The sequence below is a fragment of the Crocodylus siamensis genome, chromosome 4 (genome assembly GCF_052110815.1).
Source record: "Crocodylus siamensis isolate JL-2025a chromosome 4, ASM5211081v1, whole genome shotgun sequence".
In the NCBI taxonomy this organism is placed as follows: Eukaryota; Metazoa; Chordata; order Crocodylia; family Crocodylidae; genus Crocodylus; species Crocodylus siamensis.
Genome location: NC_143398.1, coordinates 247,117,680 through 247,137,461, shown reverse-complemented (window position 1 = coordinate 247,137,461; position 19,782 = coordinate 247,117,680). Strand labels below are relative to the sequence as shown.

The following is a 19,782-nucleotide window of genomic DNA, read 5'->3' as shown; positions in this document are numbered from 1 at the left end:
TATGTGTATATGAGTATGCACATGTGTGTATGTATGCATGCATGTGTACCTGTGGGTATGTGTATGTATGTATGGGTATGCATATATGTGTGTGTACATGTGTGTACATGCATATGTCCATGTGCATGCCTGTGTGCACATATACATGCATGTGTGTATGCCGGTGTACATATGTGTATGGTAATGTATATTCAGGTGTACATGTATGTGCGCATACATGTGCATGTATAAGTGCACACACATGAGCACAGGAGCATGTGCATGTATGTATGCATGTTCATGTCTGCGTGTGTCCATTCATGTATGTTCACATGTCCATGGGTGTGTCTCCACTACATGGCCAAACAGCTGTGCCAGGGCATGATGCCAGCCCCAGCACCCCCCATAACCAGCCCTGGCACGAAGGGAGGGGGAAGCTCATGCATATGCATGAGGCTCTGTGGGCTCATGAATATTAACAGAGCCTGTGGCTTGCCAGCACGTCCATGTTGCCCTTGGCCCTGGTAGCACTGTGACGTCCTCGCCTTGACCCCGTGGCTAGCCTGGTGCACAGACAAACAAACGTACACACGGGGCTCCTCCCCAGCCCCCGTGCCCTGCTGGCTTGGGCTGGGGGAAGACCCCTGGTAGCCCTGGGGCCAGCATGTGCCCTGCAGAGCTGTGCCCACAACCTGTGGCCTCCTGCTAATGTAAGAGATGAGGGAAGTCAGGACAGCCCCTTGTTGCCCTGCCTGTGGCCCTGGCCCTCTCCCAGGGCTGGACCCGAGGTCCTGTGCAGCCTTACAATCTATGACTCTAGAAAATAAAGGTGTGATGGACACTGGATCCCTGCCAGCCCCCAGAAGAAGAGCCCGGAGCCTGGAACCTGGAGCAGTGCTGAAGCAGGAGGCCGCGAGGCCCAACATCCACACCAGACCTCGGCAATGAAGGTCTCCCACTTACACATGCCCTGCTCTGGGCATCAAAGCCCTGGAGCTGCTGCCCATGGAGCCCCGGTCCCGGTGGGCACGTCCCAGCAGTGGCCCAGACCCGCTGCTCAGAGCCCAGGCCTGAGCACCCTGCAACTCCCTGGCCAAGGGCAGCCAGGACTGTGCCCAGTCCCTGCAGCTGAGTCCCGCACTCCCGGCCAGGCCCCGGAGCCGGCTCTGGGGTCGCACCCCAGCCCATGCCCCCGGCCACACAATCCCCATATTATGCAGGCGCTAGTTAAAAAAAAAAAAAAAAAAAAAAAAACAACCAAGAAACACAAAATAAAGAGGGGGCTTGAAGCCTTCCCGGTGCCACGTAGTAAAGTATTTATAGAGCCGGCGTGAATGGGCTGCACAGAGCCTGGCCCCGGCCGCCCGCCCGCCCGGCGTCAGCGCCTCCCCGACCCATTCTGTGCGGGGCATTGTCGTCCGCGCCCGGCGCGGCCCAGCACTACCGAGGCCCCGGCCAACAGGCCCACAGTGTTTCGGCCCGGCCGCGCTCCGTGGGAAAAGGGAGAGCTGGGGGCTGGGGGAAGTGCGGGGTGTGGGCGGGGTTGGGGGGGGCAGGGGCTGTGGAACAGGCGCTAATGGGGTTGCAAAAAGCGGGGGTTCAGAGCTGGGGGGGGCAAAGGGGCTGTGGGTCAGGAATGAGGGGCATCAGCTGGGCAGAAGGTACACATGGTGCATGGCAAGCACATGTGAATGGGCCCAGGGTGGACACTGTACACACGCACACAGGGCAATACATACACAGCCAGGACAGATGCATGCAACACACATACGTGCACATGCCCAGGGTGGGAGCACAGGGAGCCCTCACACACACCTGGGGCTGCACGGACACAGCAACGTAGACACCCTGGGGAAGGAGTGTGGCGGACCATGACATGCTCTTACATAGACACATATGCACACACCTGGGATGGGAGCGCATGGAGCTATTATACATGTACACACCTGGGCCAGGCGCATGCAGAACTCTCACACATACATACATGCACATGCACACACATGCATACACGCACACCTGGGATGGAAGCACACTGGGCCATCACACACACACAGGCACACACCCAGGGTGGCAGCATGCAGAACCATCATATATGCATACACAGGCATGTGCACACTTGGGGTGCGAAGCAGGCATGCAAACACCCACCCACACACACACACACAACACAACTGGGGTAGAAGTACATAGGTCCATCACACACACACACACACACACACTCCCTAGGGCAGGAGCATACAAGGCCAAGACACATGCATACATACAAATGCAACACGTGGGGTGGAAGCACGTGCATGTGCACGTATGCACACACATACCTGGGATAGAAGCACATGGGGCCATCAAACACACACCCACGACAGGAGCACACTCGACCATCACACATGCATACACATGCATGTACACACCTGCGGTGGAAACACATCCATCCATCCACACACCCACACACTTGAGATGGAAGTACATGGGGCATCCCACCCCCCCAGGTGAGAAGCATGTGGGGCCACACCACATGCCTGTGCCAGGCTCCCTCCAGGTCCACTGGCTCCAGGCTGCAGGGAGGGGATGGAGGCCTGGGCCCTGCCTCAGCTGTGACCCGCACCTGGGATGCAGCAAGGGGCAGGCTTGACATCCCCGGTACCCCCCTGGGCACTCAAACACAGCCCATGCCCACTATGGGGGCACTGCCACAGGCCTGGGCTCCCGGCCCCCTGGCTGAGGGCTCAGCCCCTTCCCCGCAGCCCAAGCTGAAGATCCCGATAACCTCCACGTCCAGCCCACGAGCTACACCGCAGTCACGGGGCCGGCCGCACACGCACGCACACGCCAGGCGGGAAGTGGATCCGGTCCGGGCGGAAGCGATGTGCCCCCCCGCGTGGGCCGGCGGGTGAGGGGCAGGCCAGGGCCCGGTCGCGGGGTTATCGGGCGGGATGGCCGAGCACGCCACTTCCAGCAATGCAAGGCGCTTCCTTTGTTTGGGCAAAACAGGACCCCTGGGGACCCCGGCCTCACGTCCCGGGCTCCCCACCCCTGGCGCAGGGCGGGAGACGCAGCCCTGGCTGCCTTCCACCCCCGCCAGCCTGGACGGGCCACAGCCAGCTCCCACGGTCACGGCCACAACTCCCATGAGCCCATATCTCCCAAGCCCGGGGATCGATAAGAGGAAGCTCCTTCATCCAGGCCGAGAGCAGGGGCAAGGCTGGAAAAGGTCCACAGCCCCGTCCGCAGGTCCCATCATCGGGGTGGGGGTCAGCTCAGTGCAGGGAGTCCCAGCAACCCCAAGAAATAACAGGGCAAGGAGCTCCCCCAGCCCCGGTGCAAGGCACCCCGTGCCCAGCCCAGTCCAGCTACCACGCCAGGCCCAGAGGGGCGGAGGAAGAGGAGGGGAAGCAGAAGCCGGCAAATAAAATTTATAAGCCAGGCTGTAATTGCAACGCGGCCGCGAGCGCCGGCAGCCGCAGGCCCGTCATTATGGGGCTAAATATAACACCCCGCGCGGCTCCGGCCGCGGGGAGGCAGCACGGCCCCCCCCACCCCTGCAGCACAGCAGCCAGGCGGCCGCACAGCGCTGCTTTAATGCTCTATTTAGCACCAGGCGGGTTTGGCCCATTCCCTGCCTGGCCGCGGCCCCCCCCGGCCCCGCGCAGACTGCCCTGTCTGTTCCCTTTCGGGCTCCCCGCGCACCTGGGCTATTTTCAGCGCGCTAATTTTATATGCCATGGCCCAGTTCCCCCCCCCCCCCCCCCCCCCCCCCCTTCCTTCTTTCCCTCTCTTTTTTTTCCTCGGTAAATATTTGCCGTGACTCAGCCGGGACGGGACCCGTCCCACACAACCTGGGGCCTTTCACGACGTGCATCTCATTAGCTCTACCCATGAAAAGAGGCATAGAGCGGCCCCCGCGCCCCACCAAACACCCCGCGCCCCACCAGCTTATATTTAGCCGTGCGTACTGTCCCGTCGCCGGAGGGGACCGTCTGGGCACACGTGTGCCAGGAGAAGAACGGCTGCTTCATGCGGCCAGAGGGGACGAGCGTGCCGGCCCCAGGGACGGGGTTTGCGGTTGGTGGGTTTGGGGACGTCCGTCTGGCTGGGACCTGGGTGCGGCCCATGAGCTGGGTACAGAGCAGTCTCTGAGAGCCGCCGGTGCTGGGGATGCCCAGGGGGACCCCCCTTCAGGGCTGGGGCTCCCCCGCCTCGCCCTGGGCCCTGTCTACAGTGGAAGGTGGCAGTGGATGCCATAGAGAAAGCAGAAAATCCTAGTCCCAGAGCCATGGGGCCAGCAGGGAGCTGGGGCGTCACATCCAGCCCAAGGCAGGATCAGCCTTGTCCAAACCCAGATGTGTGTGACTTTGGAGCTGCACAACACCATCACCCCGACAGCCCCCAGCATCACCCCGGGGATACGGGGGGCCGCAGCCGCCAACTTCCTGCTGCTGCCAGCCACAGCAGGGGTCTGGCAAGTCACCGGGGAGCACGGCCATAAGGAAGCCCCTGTCAAATGGGCAGTGCCCGGGGGGGGGTGTCAATCCAGGGCATCTGGCCCTCAGCACCGTGAGCCAAGGGGTGACCTGCATGTCCATGTGCCACGAGCACGAGTGGCGGCAGGGAAGCATTGAGGGTGCAGTGGGGAAGTATGGCTTTGTGTGCACAAGGGAGCTGGCGCCCCCAGAGCCGTTGCAGCCTCCGCCTTGGAGACCTGCGGCTCTGACCTCCCCCCTGCTGTTCTTGTAAGACACGGGGGCACGGCCCCCAATGAGAGTCACAGCCCTGCACCCCCAGGTTCCCCCAGCTGCCGCCGTCACCGCAGAAGCACCGGGGTCTGCTTGCATCACAGACTTGAACCCCCCCAGTGCTGGCCACCCCAGGCTGGGCAGGACTCCCTACCCATGTCCATGCCCCGGGCACATGGCCGCCTCTCGTTAATACTGTCATTAACACCCTGCTGTGGTTTCCCCCTGACCCCCAACGCAAGCATGGACTCGGGCCTGGGGCCAGGCCAAGTTTCCACATCCACCCGCTCCGAGTGCAGTGGGAAAATGAGCTGTGCCCGGTTCCCCCACCCCTTGACACACACAGGAGCCCATGCACACATGTTCACGTTCACACAGGCATGCACCCACATGGGCGCATACATGCATGGATGCACCTACATACACACACATACACCCACCTGCAGCCACATATACATAGATGTACACAAGCACACACATACACCCACATGCATGCACACATACATAGCCATGCATGCACACACACAGATGCATACACCCATAAACCATACTCATAATCATACCCATTTATGGTGCATACCCATAAACCCACATACATGCACACAAACACACCCATGCCCAGATGTACACCCACACACACTCACATATGCACATGCAGCATGCATACACATGCACACTTATACAAGCACGTGTGCACACATGGCGTCCCATGGCACATGCATGCACTTGTGCGCGCACACACACACGGGTTCTCATACATATGCACACTCCCCCTGCCCTCCCAGTTCTCAGTGCTCTGAGCCTGGGACCACGTGGTGCTGATGGAGCCTGGGAGAAGGGGGTGGGTCGCAGCCCGCAGCCCAGCCCGTGCGCCCCCACTCCTCAAACCAGCCAGGAACCTCCACTGCTGCTATCCCTGCTCCCTGGCTCTCATTCTGCCCGCCCGGGGAACGTTCCTAAGCTGACCTGAGACCCTCGGGCTTGCCAGGCACAAGTCAGGAAAGCCTCCAGGGCCTGTACAGGCCGTGCCCTGCAGCCAGGCCAGGAGCCCTCTTCTGCCCCAAACTAGGCACCCCCAGCCACCAGCTTCCCCAATGCCAGGAAGCTCCTGCAGGGCTTCCCCTGGCCTTGCCCTGCCCCCTGGGGCACCCAGGAGGCCAGGAACACCCAGGACAGGGAGGAAGAGGTAAGCGGGTACCCCCAAGCCAAGTCTGCCTCCCTGGGGGCAATGGGCTCCAAGACCTTCAGGCTACGCACCTCCACAAGCTGTGCCGAGCCGGTGATCTAAGACCCCGGAGGGAAGAGAGGAAGCTCCGTACTGCATGCCTCTAACCAGCAGGCCACCCAGCCCCTGGCTCATGACCTGCTAAGGCCCCAGTGCACTCACACAGAGGGACCTTAAGGCCCTGTAACACGCTATTACACAACTTGCTGGCAGTTAGACTGGCCACACGTGCAAAGTCATTCTTGGGCCATGGAAATGGCCATCCAGCTACGAAAAGAGTCGACCAGCTTCAATGCTGGGGTTTGAACAGGTGGAACAACTCTACGGCTGGTTTCCACCCAGCTTCCACATGAACGTGCCAAGGCGGGTGCACTGCGCACCTCTGCACATGCACTCCCACATGTTCTGGTCGCAGGGAGAGATCCCCTACAGCCATCAGCTCAGGGCAAGGGGTGGGGAGTCTGGGAGGAAGGGGACACGGACCCCCCCAGACACATCATACGGGCTGGCAGACTGGTACAGACTGAAGCCCAGCCAGCTACTGCCCATGCCTCCTGCTGCTGTTTGGGACACAGGAGGGTGGAGAGGCAAGGAAAGGCCAAGCCCCAGAGCAACTGCCCCCAGGTTGGGAGGGCTGGAACGCCCTCCCCCATCCCCAGGGTCTTGCAGGTGGGCTCCATGCTCCCCAGGCAACCCCCCATGGCCTCAGCAACTCCTCTGGGGGTGGGTGCCCCCAGCCTCCCTCCACCCTTGGCAACATTCCCAGCCCGGCTCTCAGGGGCGCTGACCCCCACATGAGGGCTGACGTCAGTGGCTGGGGTGGCCCGTGGCCCGCGTGCCCCGGCCCCGTGCTGCCCGGGCCCCGCACATTGACCTTCCTCTCCAGGACGGCTTGTTTGGACGGCACATCCTCCGGGCGCGGCCCGGCCCGACCTGTGAACCCGCCACGTCCTGTTTGCCGCGGCCCTGCGCTGCCTGCCAAGCCTGCACCGGGGGAGACACCGGCCCCTGGATAAAAATACCTGCACGCGGCACCACCAGGGGAGAAGGGGGCTCCAGACGCCTGCCCGAGTGGTATCCCTATCTGCCGCGAGCCCCCAAACCACCTGGGCTCCGGTATCACCAGAGGTTTTGTCCCATGCCCAAAGGCCTCAGGGCCAAAGGCACCAGGGGCTCAGGTTCCTGGCTCTGCCACTGCCTCCCAGCATGCCCTTGGGAGAATTACGTCACATATACACACATGCATTTGAACGTGTATGTGCAGATGTGCATTTGAGCATGTATGCACACACATGCACACGAACATGCACATGTGCATGTGCACACACATGCACACACACCACTGAAGGCCCAGCTAGCACAGACCTGCTGGGCTGACGTGTGTCAGGGGAGGAGGGAAGGAGGTTTTAGCCATCTCCTGGCACAGCTGTGGCCCCCAGTGCCACATGGGAGGGAAGCCACAACTCCTGCACTGACCAGACCGGCATGCCCATGGCCCGCAGCTTCCAGCCCAAAAAAGGCACGTGCCCATGCCGCTGCCCCACTTTGTGCCATGGAAGCCAGGCCTCTCCTGGCCAGAGCCACTGCACCCAATGGCCCCTGCCCCCATGGACTCTGGCAAGGTCACTTACCCCCCTCAATTCCTCCAGCAAGCCCCGCCCTTGCCTGCAACGACCCCCAGAACCTGGCCACAGCCCAGCCTCCAATACAGAAACCTCTCACCCAGAGTTGCTGCTCCCAACAGTCCTAAAAGAGCTGGCTAAAGGGATCCCTGGCCCTTGCCAGCCCCGTGTCACCTCCCTGCATCCTGCCCCAGGGCCTGCACTGGGTTTGTACAGCCCCATGCACAGCAAGGTCCTGGGCAGTGGGAATCAAAGTGCTATGGGAATAAAACAATACATCTCCACACAAGCAGATGGGCACAGCCACTGCTAGCCTCTCACATGGACTCTGAACTAGACAGGTCCTGGCAACCCCATTCTGCACTACAAAAACCCTGTTGGGCACCCCTAGGTGCTGGATCCAGCCCCTGCCCCCAATCCTGCAGAGCTCAGGCTGTGCCCTGTGCTGCCCTCTGCCCCCTCCCCACCTCTGCCGGCAGCTGCTCGAGGAGCGAATGCCTGCCAAGAGCTGCGTGTGCGAACGCAACATTTCCTAAACGTATAAATATTCCCAGGGCTCAGGCGGAAGCTTCCATGCGAGGCGTTAACCCCCAGGCGCCCGGGGACCAGGTGGCTCGGAGCTACCGTGCAGGCCGTGCTGCGGGGAGCCAGGGGTGTTGAGCGCTCTGGTACCTGGGGATCTGCAATGGGGGGGAAATGCAGCCTGGCCAGCTCCTTCTTGGTAGGCCTGCGATGACTGCCCCACTCCCTGTTCTGGATACGGCCCCAGTTTGAAGCCCCCAGCACTGCCTGCAGCTGTGAACTGAGGTGCCCCGTTTCCAGACTGAATGCGTCCAGCTCCAGATCCGTGTCCTTGCTCTGGCTTCCCCCACTGGACTGAACACTCCTACAGTCCCAGCACCGTGGGGCCGGCAGAGAGCTGCAGGGTTGCATTCAGCCCGAGGCAGGATCGGCCCCGTCTAAACCAAACTTGTCTGCGACCTGGAGCCACACAACACAGCTGCCCAACACAGGCCCCGACATCACCCCCACCCCCACTCCTGCCCCAGGAAAGCAGAGGGCCCACAGCCGCCAACACCTTGCTGGCGCCAGGGGGGTGGCGGGTGCTGGAGAGGGCCCAGGGCCAGGCCATGCCTCCACTGCAGAGGGAGGGGAAACCCCCCAGGCCGGCCCAGGCTGAGAAGGGGGCAAATCTTTGCCTACCCCCCCAAGCAGTGAGAGCAGGGGGCAAGAGCCTCCAGCCAGGACCCTGCGGGGCTGAGTCCCACAGGAGCATGGGCACAGCCCCAGCCTGGGCTGCAGCCAGAACCCAACACCTCTGGGGGGATTCATAGATTTCATAGACATTCGGGCTGGAAGGGACCTCGGAAGATCATCAAGTCCAGCCCCCTGCCCAAGGGGCAGGAAGTCAGCTGGGGTCATAGGATCCCAGCAAGATAAGCATCCAATTTACTCCTGAAGGTGTTCAATGTAGGCGCTTGAACCACCTCCGCTGGCAGACTGTTCCAGACCTTGGGGGCTCGGACAGTAAAGAAATTCTTCCTTATGTCCAGCCTGAAACGGTCTTGCAGGAGTTTGTGACCGTTCGACCTCGTCATCCCATGGGGCACTCTGGTGAACAGACGTTCCCCCAGATCCTGGTGGTCACCCCTGATAAACTTATAGCTGGCCACCAGATCACCCCTGAGCCTGCGCTTTTCCAGGCTAAAGAGTCCCATGGCTCTCAGCCTGTCATCGTAAGATCTGTTTTCCTGACCTCTGATCATGCGCATGGCTCTCCTCTGGACTCTCTCAAGCTTCTCCACATCCTTTTTGAATTGTGGAGCCCAAAACTGGACGCAGTACTCCAGTTTCAACCCTCTGACCCCCAGGGTGGCAGGCAGCCAGCACAGCCCCAGCTGGAGGAATATAGACCTTGATGGGGAACAGGTGTCCAGCACGAACATGCCATGGCAGAGCTGCCCTGGTCCCAGCCCTGTTGCCCGGGACTCCTCTTTGGGTCCTCAGGTGTCGGCAGTCACCAGCCTGGTGCACAGAGCTGCAGCAACAGCCTCCCCAACCCTGCTGAGATGCTCAAGTCCCCTCCTGCCCCTGCCCCCTCACCCCCTCATGCATCCACCCAGGGTCAGCTCACCCAGGACACTGCCCGGGCCCCAGGGCAGACTCTGGCCTACAGCACCACTGACCCCCGGGCTCACAAGGACAGGAGAGACCGGGTGCTCTGCCTTAAGGATGGAGGTGCTGAGCTTGGATGCCCCTGGTGGGTCCCAGCAGAAGATCTGCCCTAGGGAGGGAGGATTCCTTCCTGACCCCAAATCCAGTGACCCAGAACCCAAGGGCAGGATGCACGAGGAGTGTGCGCACCAGGGCCTGCCCCATACCACCGCTCCCAGTCTGGCGCACTCGGGATTTCAGCTCCCGCTGGAGACGGTCTCCAGAGCTCTGGGCCCAGGACACCCCCAGAACCGTGCACTGGGGGAAAGCTGTCCTGATCCCCAGGTGCCTGTGACCCTGGCCCAAGGCAGGGGGCTGAGCAGACGACTAGCAAGGGCAGAGACAGGGGGACATGCAGTCACAGAGCCCAGGACCAGAAACCCCCTCCACGCCCAGTGACAGACACGTGCCAAGGACTCGCTGCTCTCAGTCACAACTCTGCACCCCCTCCTGGATCCTCTCCTACCAGTTGTATTTCTCATCTTCTCAAAGGGCACAACATGTCTCCCACAGACCCACTGCTCTGCCCATGCCCAAGGTCAGGATTGGGGTCCTCAGCCCATCTCACCGGCCCTTTGGCCCAGCACCAGCCCCCTTCCCACCTCCTGGAACTTCCCTGGCACTCCAGGGTTCATTATAAACAAGCACCGGCGGCTGGGGACTCCTTGGCCAGCTCTTCTCAAACTCTTGGGTACAGAACATCCCAGCTGCCTGGATGAAAAACATTTGTCCTTACATACAGCATTGAACAGCCTCTGGAAAGAACTGGACAGCCCTCACAGGGCACGAGCTCCTCACCCTGGTTCTTTCCCAACACATTTGCCCATCGCTTCCAGCGTCCCAACCATGGGATTGATGCTCTTCCCTGCTCCAGCTAAGTCCTGGGCCTGCATTTACTTGCTGCCAGTATAAACAGCCTCCTCTTGTCCTGGCCCTGCCAGCCCAGGGGTTTCCCCAACAGCTCCAGCTCCTGTTACGAGTGGCCAACACAGGAAAAGATCCCATCCCCACTGAGGGCATCCCACTGCCCCCTTCCCCGCCACCCCAGACTTGCCAGCTAATGAATGTCCGCTATTGCTTCCAGCCACTCCAAGGACCTTTCCCTTCAGCTGCCCGATCCCCCAGCTCACAGCCCCCAGAGCAGGGAGCCCCATAGCCCCCACTCTTTCTATCCAGGCCTTAATGATGTTTAACAAGGTGCTTATGCTGCAGCCTGCATGCTTTCTTGGCCTGCAGCCCCAGAGCCATCCCAGGCCCTGATCAGGAACATATAGGGCAGCCCGTGTTTCGGGGTGCAGAGCCATGGCAGCTGCTACACAGAGATGGCACTCACACCCCAGCGATGTAAGTGCAGGTGCTGGGCAGGCCCATGAGAGGGCTGCCCCCCCACCACAGGAACCGCAACATCCACTGCACCCCCGCTCAGCAGACATGGAAGTATTGATTTACTGAACTCCAGGGAGAGAGGTGCCCTGACCTCCCCCTCTGCCTGGAACTGCCCCCTCGCCCAGGCAAGCCTGCCCTGCCCTTGCCATGGGACTGGCCACGGCTTTGAGGGCTTCACACATACACAAGGTCACCAGCTCATGTCAACTTCAGCCCAGCACCCTGGGCCCTGCTAACCCTGATCCAGCATACTAGGCCACCCCTACAGTCCACAAAGCCAAATCAACTGAGCCCAGCGCTGGCACGTGAAGCCCCTCCCCAGCCACAACCCTGCACACACTAACCCACACATGCTCTGGGGTGCCACAACAGGCTGCCCATGCAAGCCGCATCCAGCGGGCACAGAGCCCATGAGCCCCTCACACTGGTCTACCTCAGCTCCCACACGCTCTTACCTCGGCCAGGACCCTCTGCAGCACGGCCTGCTCCTCGAAGGGCTCCGTCCGCAGGCGGTCTGCCGAGAGACCATGCGTGAGGGCATGCCGCAAGTCCCTGGACATGGCCCCTGCCTCCCTCACCCCCTGCCCAGAGCCATGTGGCACTGGCCTTGGCATCAGGAGAGCCTCTGCCCACCTGGCCATGGCCCAGTGGCTGCAGGAGCCTAGGGCATGGGTGGCACAGGCTGGTCTACTGGGGGGTGAATGCAAAACACTGCTAAAGGGGCTGCCTCCAGCTCTCCCAGGCAGGAGGCCAAGGCCTCATCCCCACGGGGCTCTCGTCACCAGCTCCAGGCATCCAGCTCTGCTTTGGCTCTAGTCAGGACCCACAGCGCAGACAGGGCTGGAGCACGGAGCAGGTGCTGCCTGGCTCAGCTTGTCCATGGGTCTGGGGGATGGGAAGAAGCCTCCTGAGGGGCTCTTTTATGCTCTGGGGTGCATTGCAGCCTCCCCCAGGCATGTCCCCTCCGCTAGGCCTTGCCCCATGCCTGCTGGCTGACCCCGGACCGCCCCTCCTTCCTCTGTCCCTTGGAGAAGGGCCAGCCGTAGCTTCTTCACTAGGAGTGAGGAGGCAGGACATGATGGTGATGGGGCAGACCTCCCCACACCATCCCCAGCTCCAGGAACCCTGCCAGGGAACCCTGCCAAGCCAGCACACGGGAGCTGACAGCGGGCATGGCCCAGGGAGCTCAGCACCGCCTTTGACCCCAGAGTAGGGGCCATGTGTGCCAGCCTGAACCTAGGCATCCCAGGGGACAGATACATGCTGGCAGAGCTGGACTCCCTGGTGCCCCATGCTGCACAACCCAGGTGAAGGAAGACTGGCAGAGGTGTAGCTCCGGGCTAGGCCCAACTCCCAAGGGATCTCCAGAGGGAGAGGGGCACTGATGGGCAAGGGCCCCGAGTGCTGCTGTCCAGTGAGACCCAGCGTCAGGTCCAGGCAGTGTCAGCACTGCAAATGGGACTCAGGGTCCCCTTCCCCATTCAGGGAGGAGGCCAGGCCCTGGGGAGTGTCCCAGTGCTGGCCAGGAGTCCACAGCCCAGCTGTGAACACCGTGATGTCCCAGAAGGAGCCCCTGGTTGTGCTCCAAGCCCACGTGCACGGGAGCTGGCACCTGTCCCAGGCTGCCGGGCCCCTCCCAGCCCCGTGGCAGGCAGCACCGAGCCCCTTGGCGGCCCTACAAGCCTTCTGGCTACTGGCCAAGGGCTGGGTCTCCCTGGGGGGGGCCACACCCCGGGCTCTTGGCTGCCGTCAAGCATGAAGCAAGGCCGGCTGGGCACTGGCCAGGTGGCTGTCACGGGCCAGCCTAGGGCAGCGGGGAAGGAAACGCGGTCCCTGCTCCCAGCCCCGCTCACCTCGGCTGAGCACAGCACCACTCTCCTGGTAGTCCTCGATCTCGGCATCCTTTTGCAGCAGGAGCGAGGTCAGGTGCTGCAGCTGGCACTGCAGGGCCAGGCTCATGCGAAGCAGGGGCCGCACCAGGTGCTGGCAGACCTGAAGTGGGGGGAGACACAGGGGTTGGGGAAAGGGGCCATGAGCCTCTGTAGGTCACCTCCTGCCAGCAGGTGATACACAGCAGGTGCCCTGCCCCGGTGGAAAGCCCCTTGCCATGCCCCAGTCTCAGGGATGCAACAGCAGGATGCTGTGTGTGGGGAGCTCTCTGCACATGGGAGACCCCAACAAGCTCTCCGGGCCTGGCCAGCTGGCTGAGGACTCTCCACACGCTCAGGGCAAGCGGGTGCCTGGGACTACATGCCCCCCAGGGAGTTGAGGGGCACATGGCCCGGGCCGGGGTTGGGGGTAGCAAGGAGAACACGGCTGGGCAGGACATCCAGGCAGGGGCCCCAGCTGCCACCCTAGGGCAACCCCTCTCCCACAGCCTGGCCAAAGGTTATTGGTCGGGTGCGCAGCGCCCCCTGCTGCAGGCTGGGCACCAGTGCAGGTGCCAAGAGCCATGCAGGAAGGAGCCTGCCCAGCCCCTCCCAGTGACCCTGGGGCAGGAGATGCCCCCCTGAGCTGCTCCAGGAAGCCCCAGCCTGCAGGGTGGTGAAACTGAGGCATGGGGCCAAGCCTTATAACAGCCATGGGGGGAGTACACAGCAGAGCCCTGTCCCCACACCCACCCTGCTCCTACCCCCAGCACCTGCCCCTGCTGTCTGTGCTACACCAGCACCCCCAGACACCCAGGTCTCAGTGGGGGACGGGCATGACACACACCAGGGAGAGAAGAGGAAGAGTGCTGGGGGAGGTCAGTGCACCCAGGAAGGGCTCCAAAACCTCTAGGTCAGTGGGTGTCACCCTTTTTAAACTCAAGGCACCCTCGTTAGACTTGAAGCCCCCTTGGAAAATGCCAGTTCTTAATTGCCAAGGTTTTACGATAACAGAAATGTAACAGAGCAGTTTTTGCTTTTCCAAACAACCCAGAAAGACCACAGTGGGCAAGGCTGGATTTAACACTCTGGATTCCTGTTTGAAACCTCAGGGTTGCTATTGTGGAACATATTGGCACACTTATGGGTGCTAACGGTGTGTGGCCCCCTGTAGCACCCTCAAAAGGATCTCAAGGCAGCCCACTGTGTCACCCTGGTTGAATCAGAAATCCCAGAGTCACGGGGCTGGCAGGGAACTGCGGGGTCACATCCAGCCCGAGATAGGATCAGCCCCCTGCAATCCCCCCACACAAACCCTGCGTGCGACCTCAGAGCCACACAACACAGTCGCCCCTAACACAGCCCAGAGCATTGCCCCCGCCCCAGGATACAGGGGGGCCATGGCCACCAACGTCCTGCTGCTGCCAGGGGAGTGGTACTGGAAAGAGCCCAGGCCCAGGCCGTGCCCCTGCTGCAGAGGGAGAAGAAAGCCCCCAGGCTGGTCCAGGTTGAGCAGGGGCAAATCCCTGCCTGCCCCCACCAAGGCAGTGTGAGCAGGGGGGGCAAGAGCCTCCAGCCAGGACCTTGCAGAGCTGAGTCCCAGCAGCAGCCCTGGCACAGCCTCAGCATCCAGCACCTCTGGGGGGCTTCAACCCCCTGACCTCAGTGGGGTGGGGCAGCCAGCACAGCTCATCCTGGGACACCCCCAGCAGAGCATGGGTATCACTATGTATCGACCCTCCCACCCGGCGCCCGTCCAGCCTCGCCTTGCACCCTTCCGTGCTGCAGCATCCCCCGATCTATTTAGGCTAGACATCAGAAGGCGCGACTTCGCGGTCAGGGCGGCTAGGGTCTGGAACTAACTTCCAAGAGAAGTGGTGCTGGCTCCTCCCCTGGGGGTCTTTAAGAGGAGGTTAGATGAACATCTTGCTGGGGTCATTTGACCCCAGTACTCTTTCCTGACATGGCGGGGGGTTGGACTAGATGATCTACTCAGGTCCCTTCCGACCCTAGAAACTATGAAACTACGATCCTGGGGTCACCGTGCAGCCGCCATTCTTGGGCTGCGCAGAGGTGTCTCCTGAGATCCAACTTCAGCGTGCCTGGCTGCAGCCTCCAGCCCTGCCCCTCACGGCTCCCCCGTACTCTCTGGGCACCTGCTCTGGGCGGCAGGAGAGAAGCTGCTCTCCCTCCTCTCTGCGCAGCCCCCAGGTTGCCCCTGCAGCCCTGCCCCCCAGCAGAACATGCCCGGCTGCCTCGGCCTCTCCCTGCAGGACTCGCCCTTGACCCCCATTACCACCTCTGCCCCCCCCAGCTTCCCCACAGGCTTGTTCCCGCGCAGGGCTGGAGCTGCCCCCAGCGTTCCGGTCAGGCCTGGCCAGCGTGGAGCAGAGGCACCATCGCCTCTTGCGGCCGCTGCCCCCGGACCCCAGAGCTGCTGGCCCCGGCGGCTGGGGTTATAACGGCTCGCTCAGCACCGCTCACCATGGGCACAGGGGCTGGGGTGCAGCGGAAGTCCCAGTAGAAGGGCAGCCCTGAGAGCTCGCTCTTGACGCGCAGCGTGAGGTGCCCAGCGTCCCGGTGCCAGGAGACGGCGGTGCCGGCGCTGGCTCGGCCCTCCAGCAGCGAGCACAGCAGGTCCTGCAGGCGGGCGAGGAGGGATGGGGTGCGGGCCGTCAGCCGCCGATTCAGCTCCTGGGAAGCAGACGTCAGCGGGAGCCAGGGTCCTCAGCCCCGCGCCCCCCTCCCGGCACCACCGCGGGGTGGTGGCACCAGCCCCGTATCCAGCTCCGAGCGCGGGGCGCCCAGGACATCGCCCCGCGACGCTCGCGCGGGGGCCGCGCCGGGGCACGCGGCCGACGTCCCACGAGGACCCAGGCCCGGGGCACGCGCACCTGCGACCTCTGGGCCACGGCCGCGGCCTCCAGGCGCTCGAACCAGGCGCCGTCCAGGTCGCAGAGCAGCAGCGCGTAGCCGGCGGCGCCGAAGCAGGCCTTGGCCAGGGCGGCGGGCGCCTCGGGCAGGCGCAGCGAGCACCAGGGCTGGGCCACCAGGCCGCTCTCCACGTCCGCCGCAACCGCCATCCTGTGTGCGGGGCTGGGGTCAGCGCCGGGAGGGCGCCCCCCCACCAGTGCGTGCGACCCGCACCCGGGAGACCCCAAGCAGGGGCGGGGAGGGGACGCTGACCCCAGGGGTCTCACCCCCCACTCCCTGCGAGGGGTGAAGTAAAGTCCCCGCCCCCCCCGCTCCAGCCTACCCCGCGTCGTTTCCGCGACGGCCCGCGGGGAGGGAGGAGCCTCCGGCCCCGCCCCGGGCGCGGCCCTCGCCGGCCGCCGTCGTTGCCATGGAGACGCGTCCCGTCGCCGCGGAGCAGGAAGAGGGCGGAGGCCCCGCCCCCCTTACCCCGCCGCGCCGCGCTCACCCCCCCGCACGCGGGTAGCGGCGGGGCCCGGGGGTCTTAAAGGAGGGCTGAGGGGGGGTCTCAAGGGGGGGCGCCAAAGGGGGGAGGAGGGGTCCTAAGGGGGGGTCATGGGGGGCCCTATTCAGGACTCGGGGGGCTCCCAAGGGAGAGGGTGACCCCAATGGGGGCCGGCGGGGTGGGGGTGTAAGGTGAGTGGGGGGCTTTGTGCAGGGGAGGGGGTCCATCCTAATGGATGCTGGGCCCCCCCCACGGGCGGCACGTCCTGACCCCACAGCACCCCCTCGCCTGGCAGGGGCGAGGATGCTGGAGCAGGCGCGCAGGGGTCCGGAGCGGGCCCGGGGCCCACGGCAGGTGAGCGGCTGGAGCTGCCCTTGCCCTCGTCCTCCTCGCCTGCCTCGGCTGCGGGCTCGGTGCGGAGTCCCGGCGCCTGCCCTGACGTCTCCCCTTGCTGCAGCGTCCGGCGCTGTCCCTGCGGAGGCCGCCCGGGCGCGCGGCGTGGGAGAGCAGAGCCGCGCAGTGGGGCATCGAGGTGGCGGCAGTGCTGCGCTGGCGTGGCTGGGAGCTGGGGCAGGAGTTCCCCAAGCTCCTGGCCTTGAAGAACGTCAGCGTCCGAACGCAGAGGCTGCGGTACCGGTGGGTGTGGGGCGGCTCCAGACGTGCCCCTGTGGCCCCTGGGGAGGCAGCTGCAGTCGGAGGGGCGCAGGGAGCCCGGGTCTCGGTGGCTTGGTTATTGGGGGGGGAGTGGGGGTTCTCTTTAAAACTAGGTGTCGATCTCTGCTGGGCCCGGGGCTGGGGGGCCCGGGGCTCCACGCTGCGGGGCCTGCCCTGCTGTTGCGGGTGTTTTGAGGACTGGTCTCAGCGTCCCTGTGTCCTGAGGGGCAGGCCTTGCACTGCTTCGCCTGCCTGGCCCTGGCTGACGCTGGCTCGGGGGTGCCCTGTGCTCTCCTCTGACTCTTCTGCCCCGGGTTCTCCCCAGGCCGCCTGCCACCCGATTCTTCAGCACCGTCTTCCCGCAGCCGATCGTCTTGAGCCCTGGCATGTCCCTGACTCTGCCCATTGTCTTCCGGCCCCTGGAAAAGGTAGAGTGGGTCCATCGCATCCAGTGCCAGGGCAGGGCTGGCTGAGGGGGTCATAGGCCTCTCCCGCACAAGAGCCCCTTGTGCTCTGCTTCCGCTTCCCTCTTCCATGTTCCCTCTTCTAGTGACATGTGTCCACGTAAGGGCAAGCCACCTGCTGGCAGTGTGACCACGGGTTGAAGGGGCAGAGACTCGGGTCCCCTGTGGCCTGTACAGGCTGAAAGGAGAGCAGAGGCGGGGCGGGGAGGGAACAGGTGCTGTGGCCTTCCCTTGCTGGCACCTGGAGGTTACCAGTGCTCAGTAGTGGTGCAGCCCCTTTCACTGACAAGCCAGGCACTGGGACCCTCTCCAGCACAGCGCAGGCACCCAGGGGCCAGTGGAGCTGCTGGCTGTGGAGATCAAGCAGGTGCATCCATGTTTGGTGGATCTGGGTTGTGCTGATGCTCCTGCTTGGATTCAACCCAGGAGGCTCCTGGCTGGAGGGTCTTGCCCCTTTGCTCAAGCTCATCCTGATGCTGCCTTGGGGTCAGGCAGGCTCAGCCTGGCACCACCTGGGGGTTTCCCCTCCCTCTTTAGCCGGGGCACGACCTGAGCCTGGGCTCTCTCCAGCACCCATCAACCCCCCTGGCAGCAGCAGGACGTTGGTGGCCATGGCCCCCCCTGCTTTCCGAGGGGTGGGGGCTATGCCTGGGGCTGTGTTAGGGACAACTATGTTGCGCAACTCCAAGGCCGCACATGGGGTTGGTCTGGGTGGTTTGGACAGGGCTGATCCTGCCTCAGGCTGGGTGTGACCCCACAGTTCCCTGCCAGCCCTACAGCTCTGGGACTCTGAAATGGAGAGGAGAATCTGGGCAGGATGAGGCAGCGGGGCCATTCACATGCTGCCCTCACTGAGGCATGCAACCACTGCTGGGGCTTGGAGGGGTCATCCCTGTCTGTCACACACTGTCCCCAGCACTCCCCTGCACAGCCAGGAAACAACCCTCAGGCATGTGCAGGGCACAGTCCCATCCTCAGGAGCCCAAACACTTCCTGACTGTGCCTGCTGGCCTTTCTGTCCACAGAGGGAATACGAGGACTGCATCTGCTTTGAGAAGGCGGAGGGAGAGTTCTCCGTTGCCCTGCAAGCCGCGCTGCCCCGCCATGCCCTATTCTGCCCAGACACCCTCCAACTGCCCACCTGTGCTGCCTACCACTTCTCCGAGGCCACCTTCCCACTACGCAACATCGGGTGAGTGAGCCCCAGCCTGCAGCCGCAAGCGTGGCTGGGTCCATGACAGGATGCAGCTCATTTGCTGGCTGCTGCCAGGGGCCGGGTGCCTGCCTGTGGGACATGCATTGGATAACTGGGGTCAGGATTGGGGGGCTCTGACTTCTGCCTTAAACTCCTCTCCATCTTCTCCAGCGATTTAATCACTGTCTTTATCTGGGAGGTGCCCAGCCCCTTCCACCTGGTCCCCACCAGTGGCCTGCTGGAGCCGGGCGCCATGTGCACAGTGAAGGTGCTGTTCCAGCCCCAGGTGGCCCTGGCCTATGATGTGATGGCAACCTGCCGCTTTGGGGATGATGAGGAGCATAACAGGATGATCCAGTTGCGAGCTAGTGGTGAGGCTGCCCAGGACCAGCCTGACTCAGAGCTGCAGGGTGCCGGGGCTAGTGGCCAGGGATGTCACAGGGCCATGAGACCCTGCTGTGTGGGACCTGTACAGACCAGTAACTGGGCTGAAGGAATAGGGGAGGGGGGCTGGTTTGGCTCAGTGGTACAAACACTGGAGGGGCTGGAGTCTTAGGTATACTGGGACTCAGGGTGCTCCCAACCAGCACCATTTCCCTGGGACAAGGGCAGCCTTGCAGAGGACAGTCTTGAGCAGCCTGAAATTGTGGGGTGTGCCCCGGGGAAAGAGAACAGCTCATGGCCTTGCAAGCAGGTTAATACAGGGTCCTGGGGCTTGATTGTGGGCTGTGATTTACCATAGCCAAATACCTGCACCTGGTGGTGAAGGTGCTAGGGGAGCCATGCGAGGACATGGGGCCTGGAGGCATTGGAGATGTGCTGTGCTTTGGCGCTGTGGCTGTTGGCACCACCGTCGAGGCGAAGGTTGAAATCTGCAACCCATCCGCGGTACGTGGGCATGGGTGGCAGGTGGTTCCTATGGGGCTATCTGCCTCCTCTGGGGGAGGGGGACCTGGGTCTTCTATCCCTGGGCAGGTGCCATGTCAGGGCTACCTGCCTGCCCCCTTTGCACTGGCAGGCTGGTAGG

At 63.0% G+C, this 19,782-nt stretch overlaps 2 protein-coding genes across 3 annotated transcripts in view; one reads left to right on the top strand and one right to left on the bottom strand.

Moving 5' to 3' along the window:
* Positions 1 to 16,363, bottom strand: part of NHEJ1 (non-homologous end joining factor 1) — a 29,608-nt gene extending 13,245 nt beyond the window's left edge. The window contains exons 1-5 of one of the 2 annotated variants that reach the window (XM_090046177.1): positions 16,281 to 16,363; positions 15,919 to 16,108; positions 15,509 to 15,718; positions 13,010 to 13,148; positions 11,612 to 11,670 (exon numbers count right to left, since the gene is read on the bottom strand). In XM_090046177.1, the coding sequence (XP_089902303.1) occupies positions 11,612 to 11,670; positions 13,010 to 13,148; positions 15,509 to 15,718; positions 15,919 to 16,107 (597 nt within the window). In that variant the 5' untranslated portion in view covers position 16,108; positions 16,281 to 16,363. The other variant, XM_090046179.1, reaches the window with a different exon arrangement.
* A 311-nt stretch (positions 16,364 to 16,674) lies between these two features.
* CFAP65 (cilia and flagella associated protein 65) overlaps positions 16,675 to 19,782 on the top strand; it is a 45,840-nt gene continuing 42,732 nt past the window's right edge. The window contains exons 1-6 of the mRNA XM_090046176.1: positions 16,675 to 16,796; positions 16,900 to 17,078; positions 17,422 to 17,524; positions 18,586 to 18,752; positions 18,927 to 19,126; positions 19,498 to 19,643. Coding sequence (XP_089902302.1) covers positions 16,746 to 16,796; positions 16,900 to 17,078; positions 17,422 to 17,524; positions 18,586 to 18,752; positions 18,927 to 19,126; positions 19,498 to 19,643 — 846 coding nt within the window. The 5' untranslated portion in view covers positions 16,675 to 16,745. The remainder of the gene's footprint in view (positions 16,797 to 16,899; positions 17,079 to 17,421; positions 17,525 to 18,585; positions 18,753 to 18,926; positions 19,127 to 19,497; positions 19,644 to 19,782) is intronic.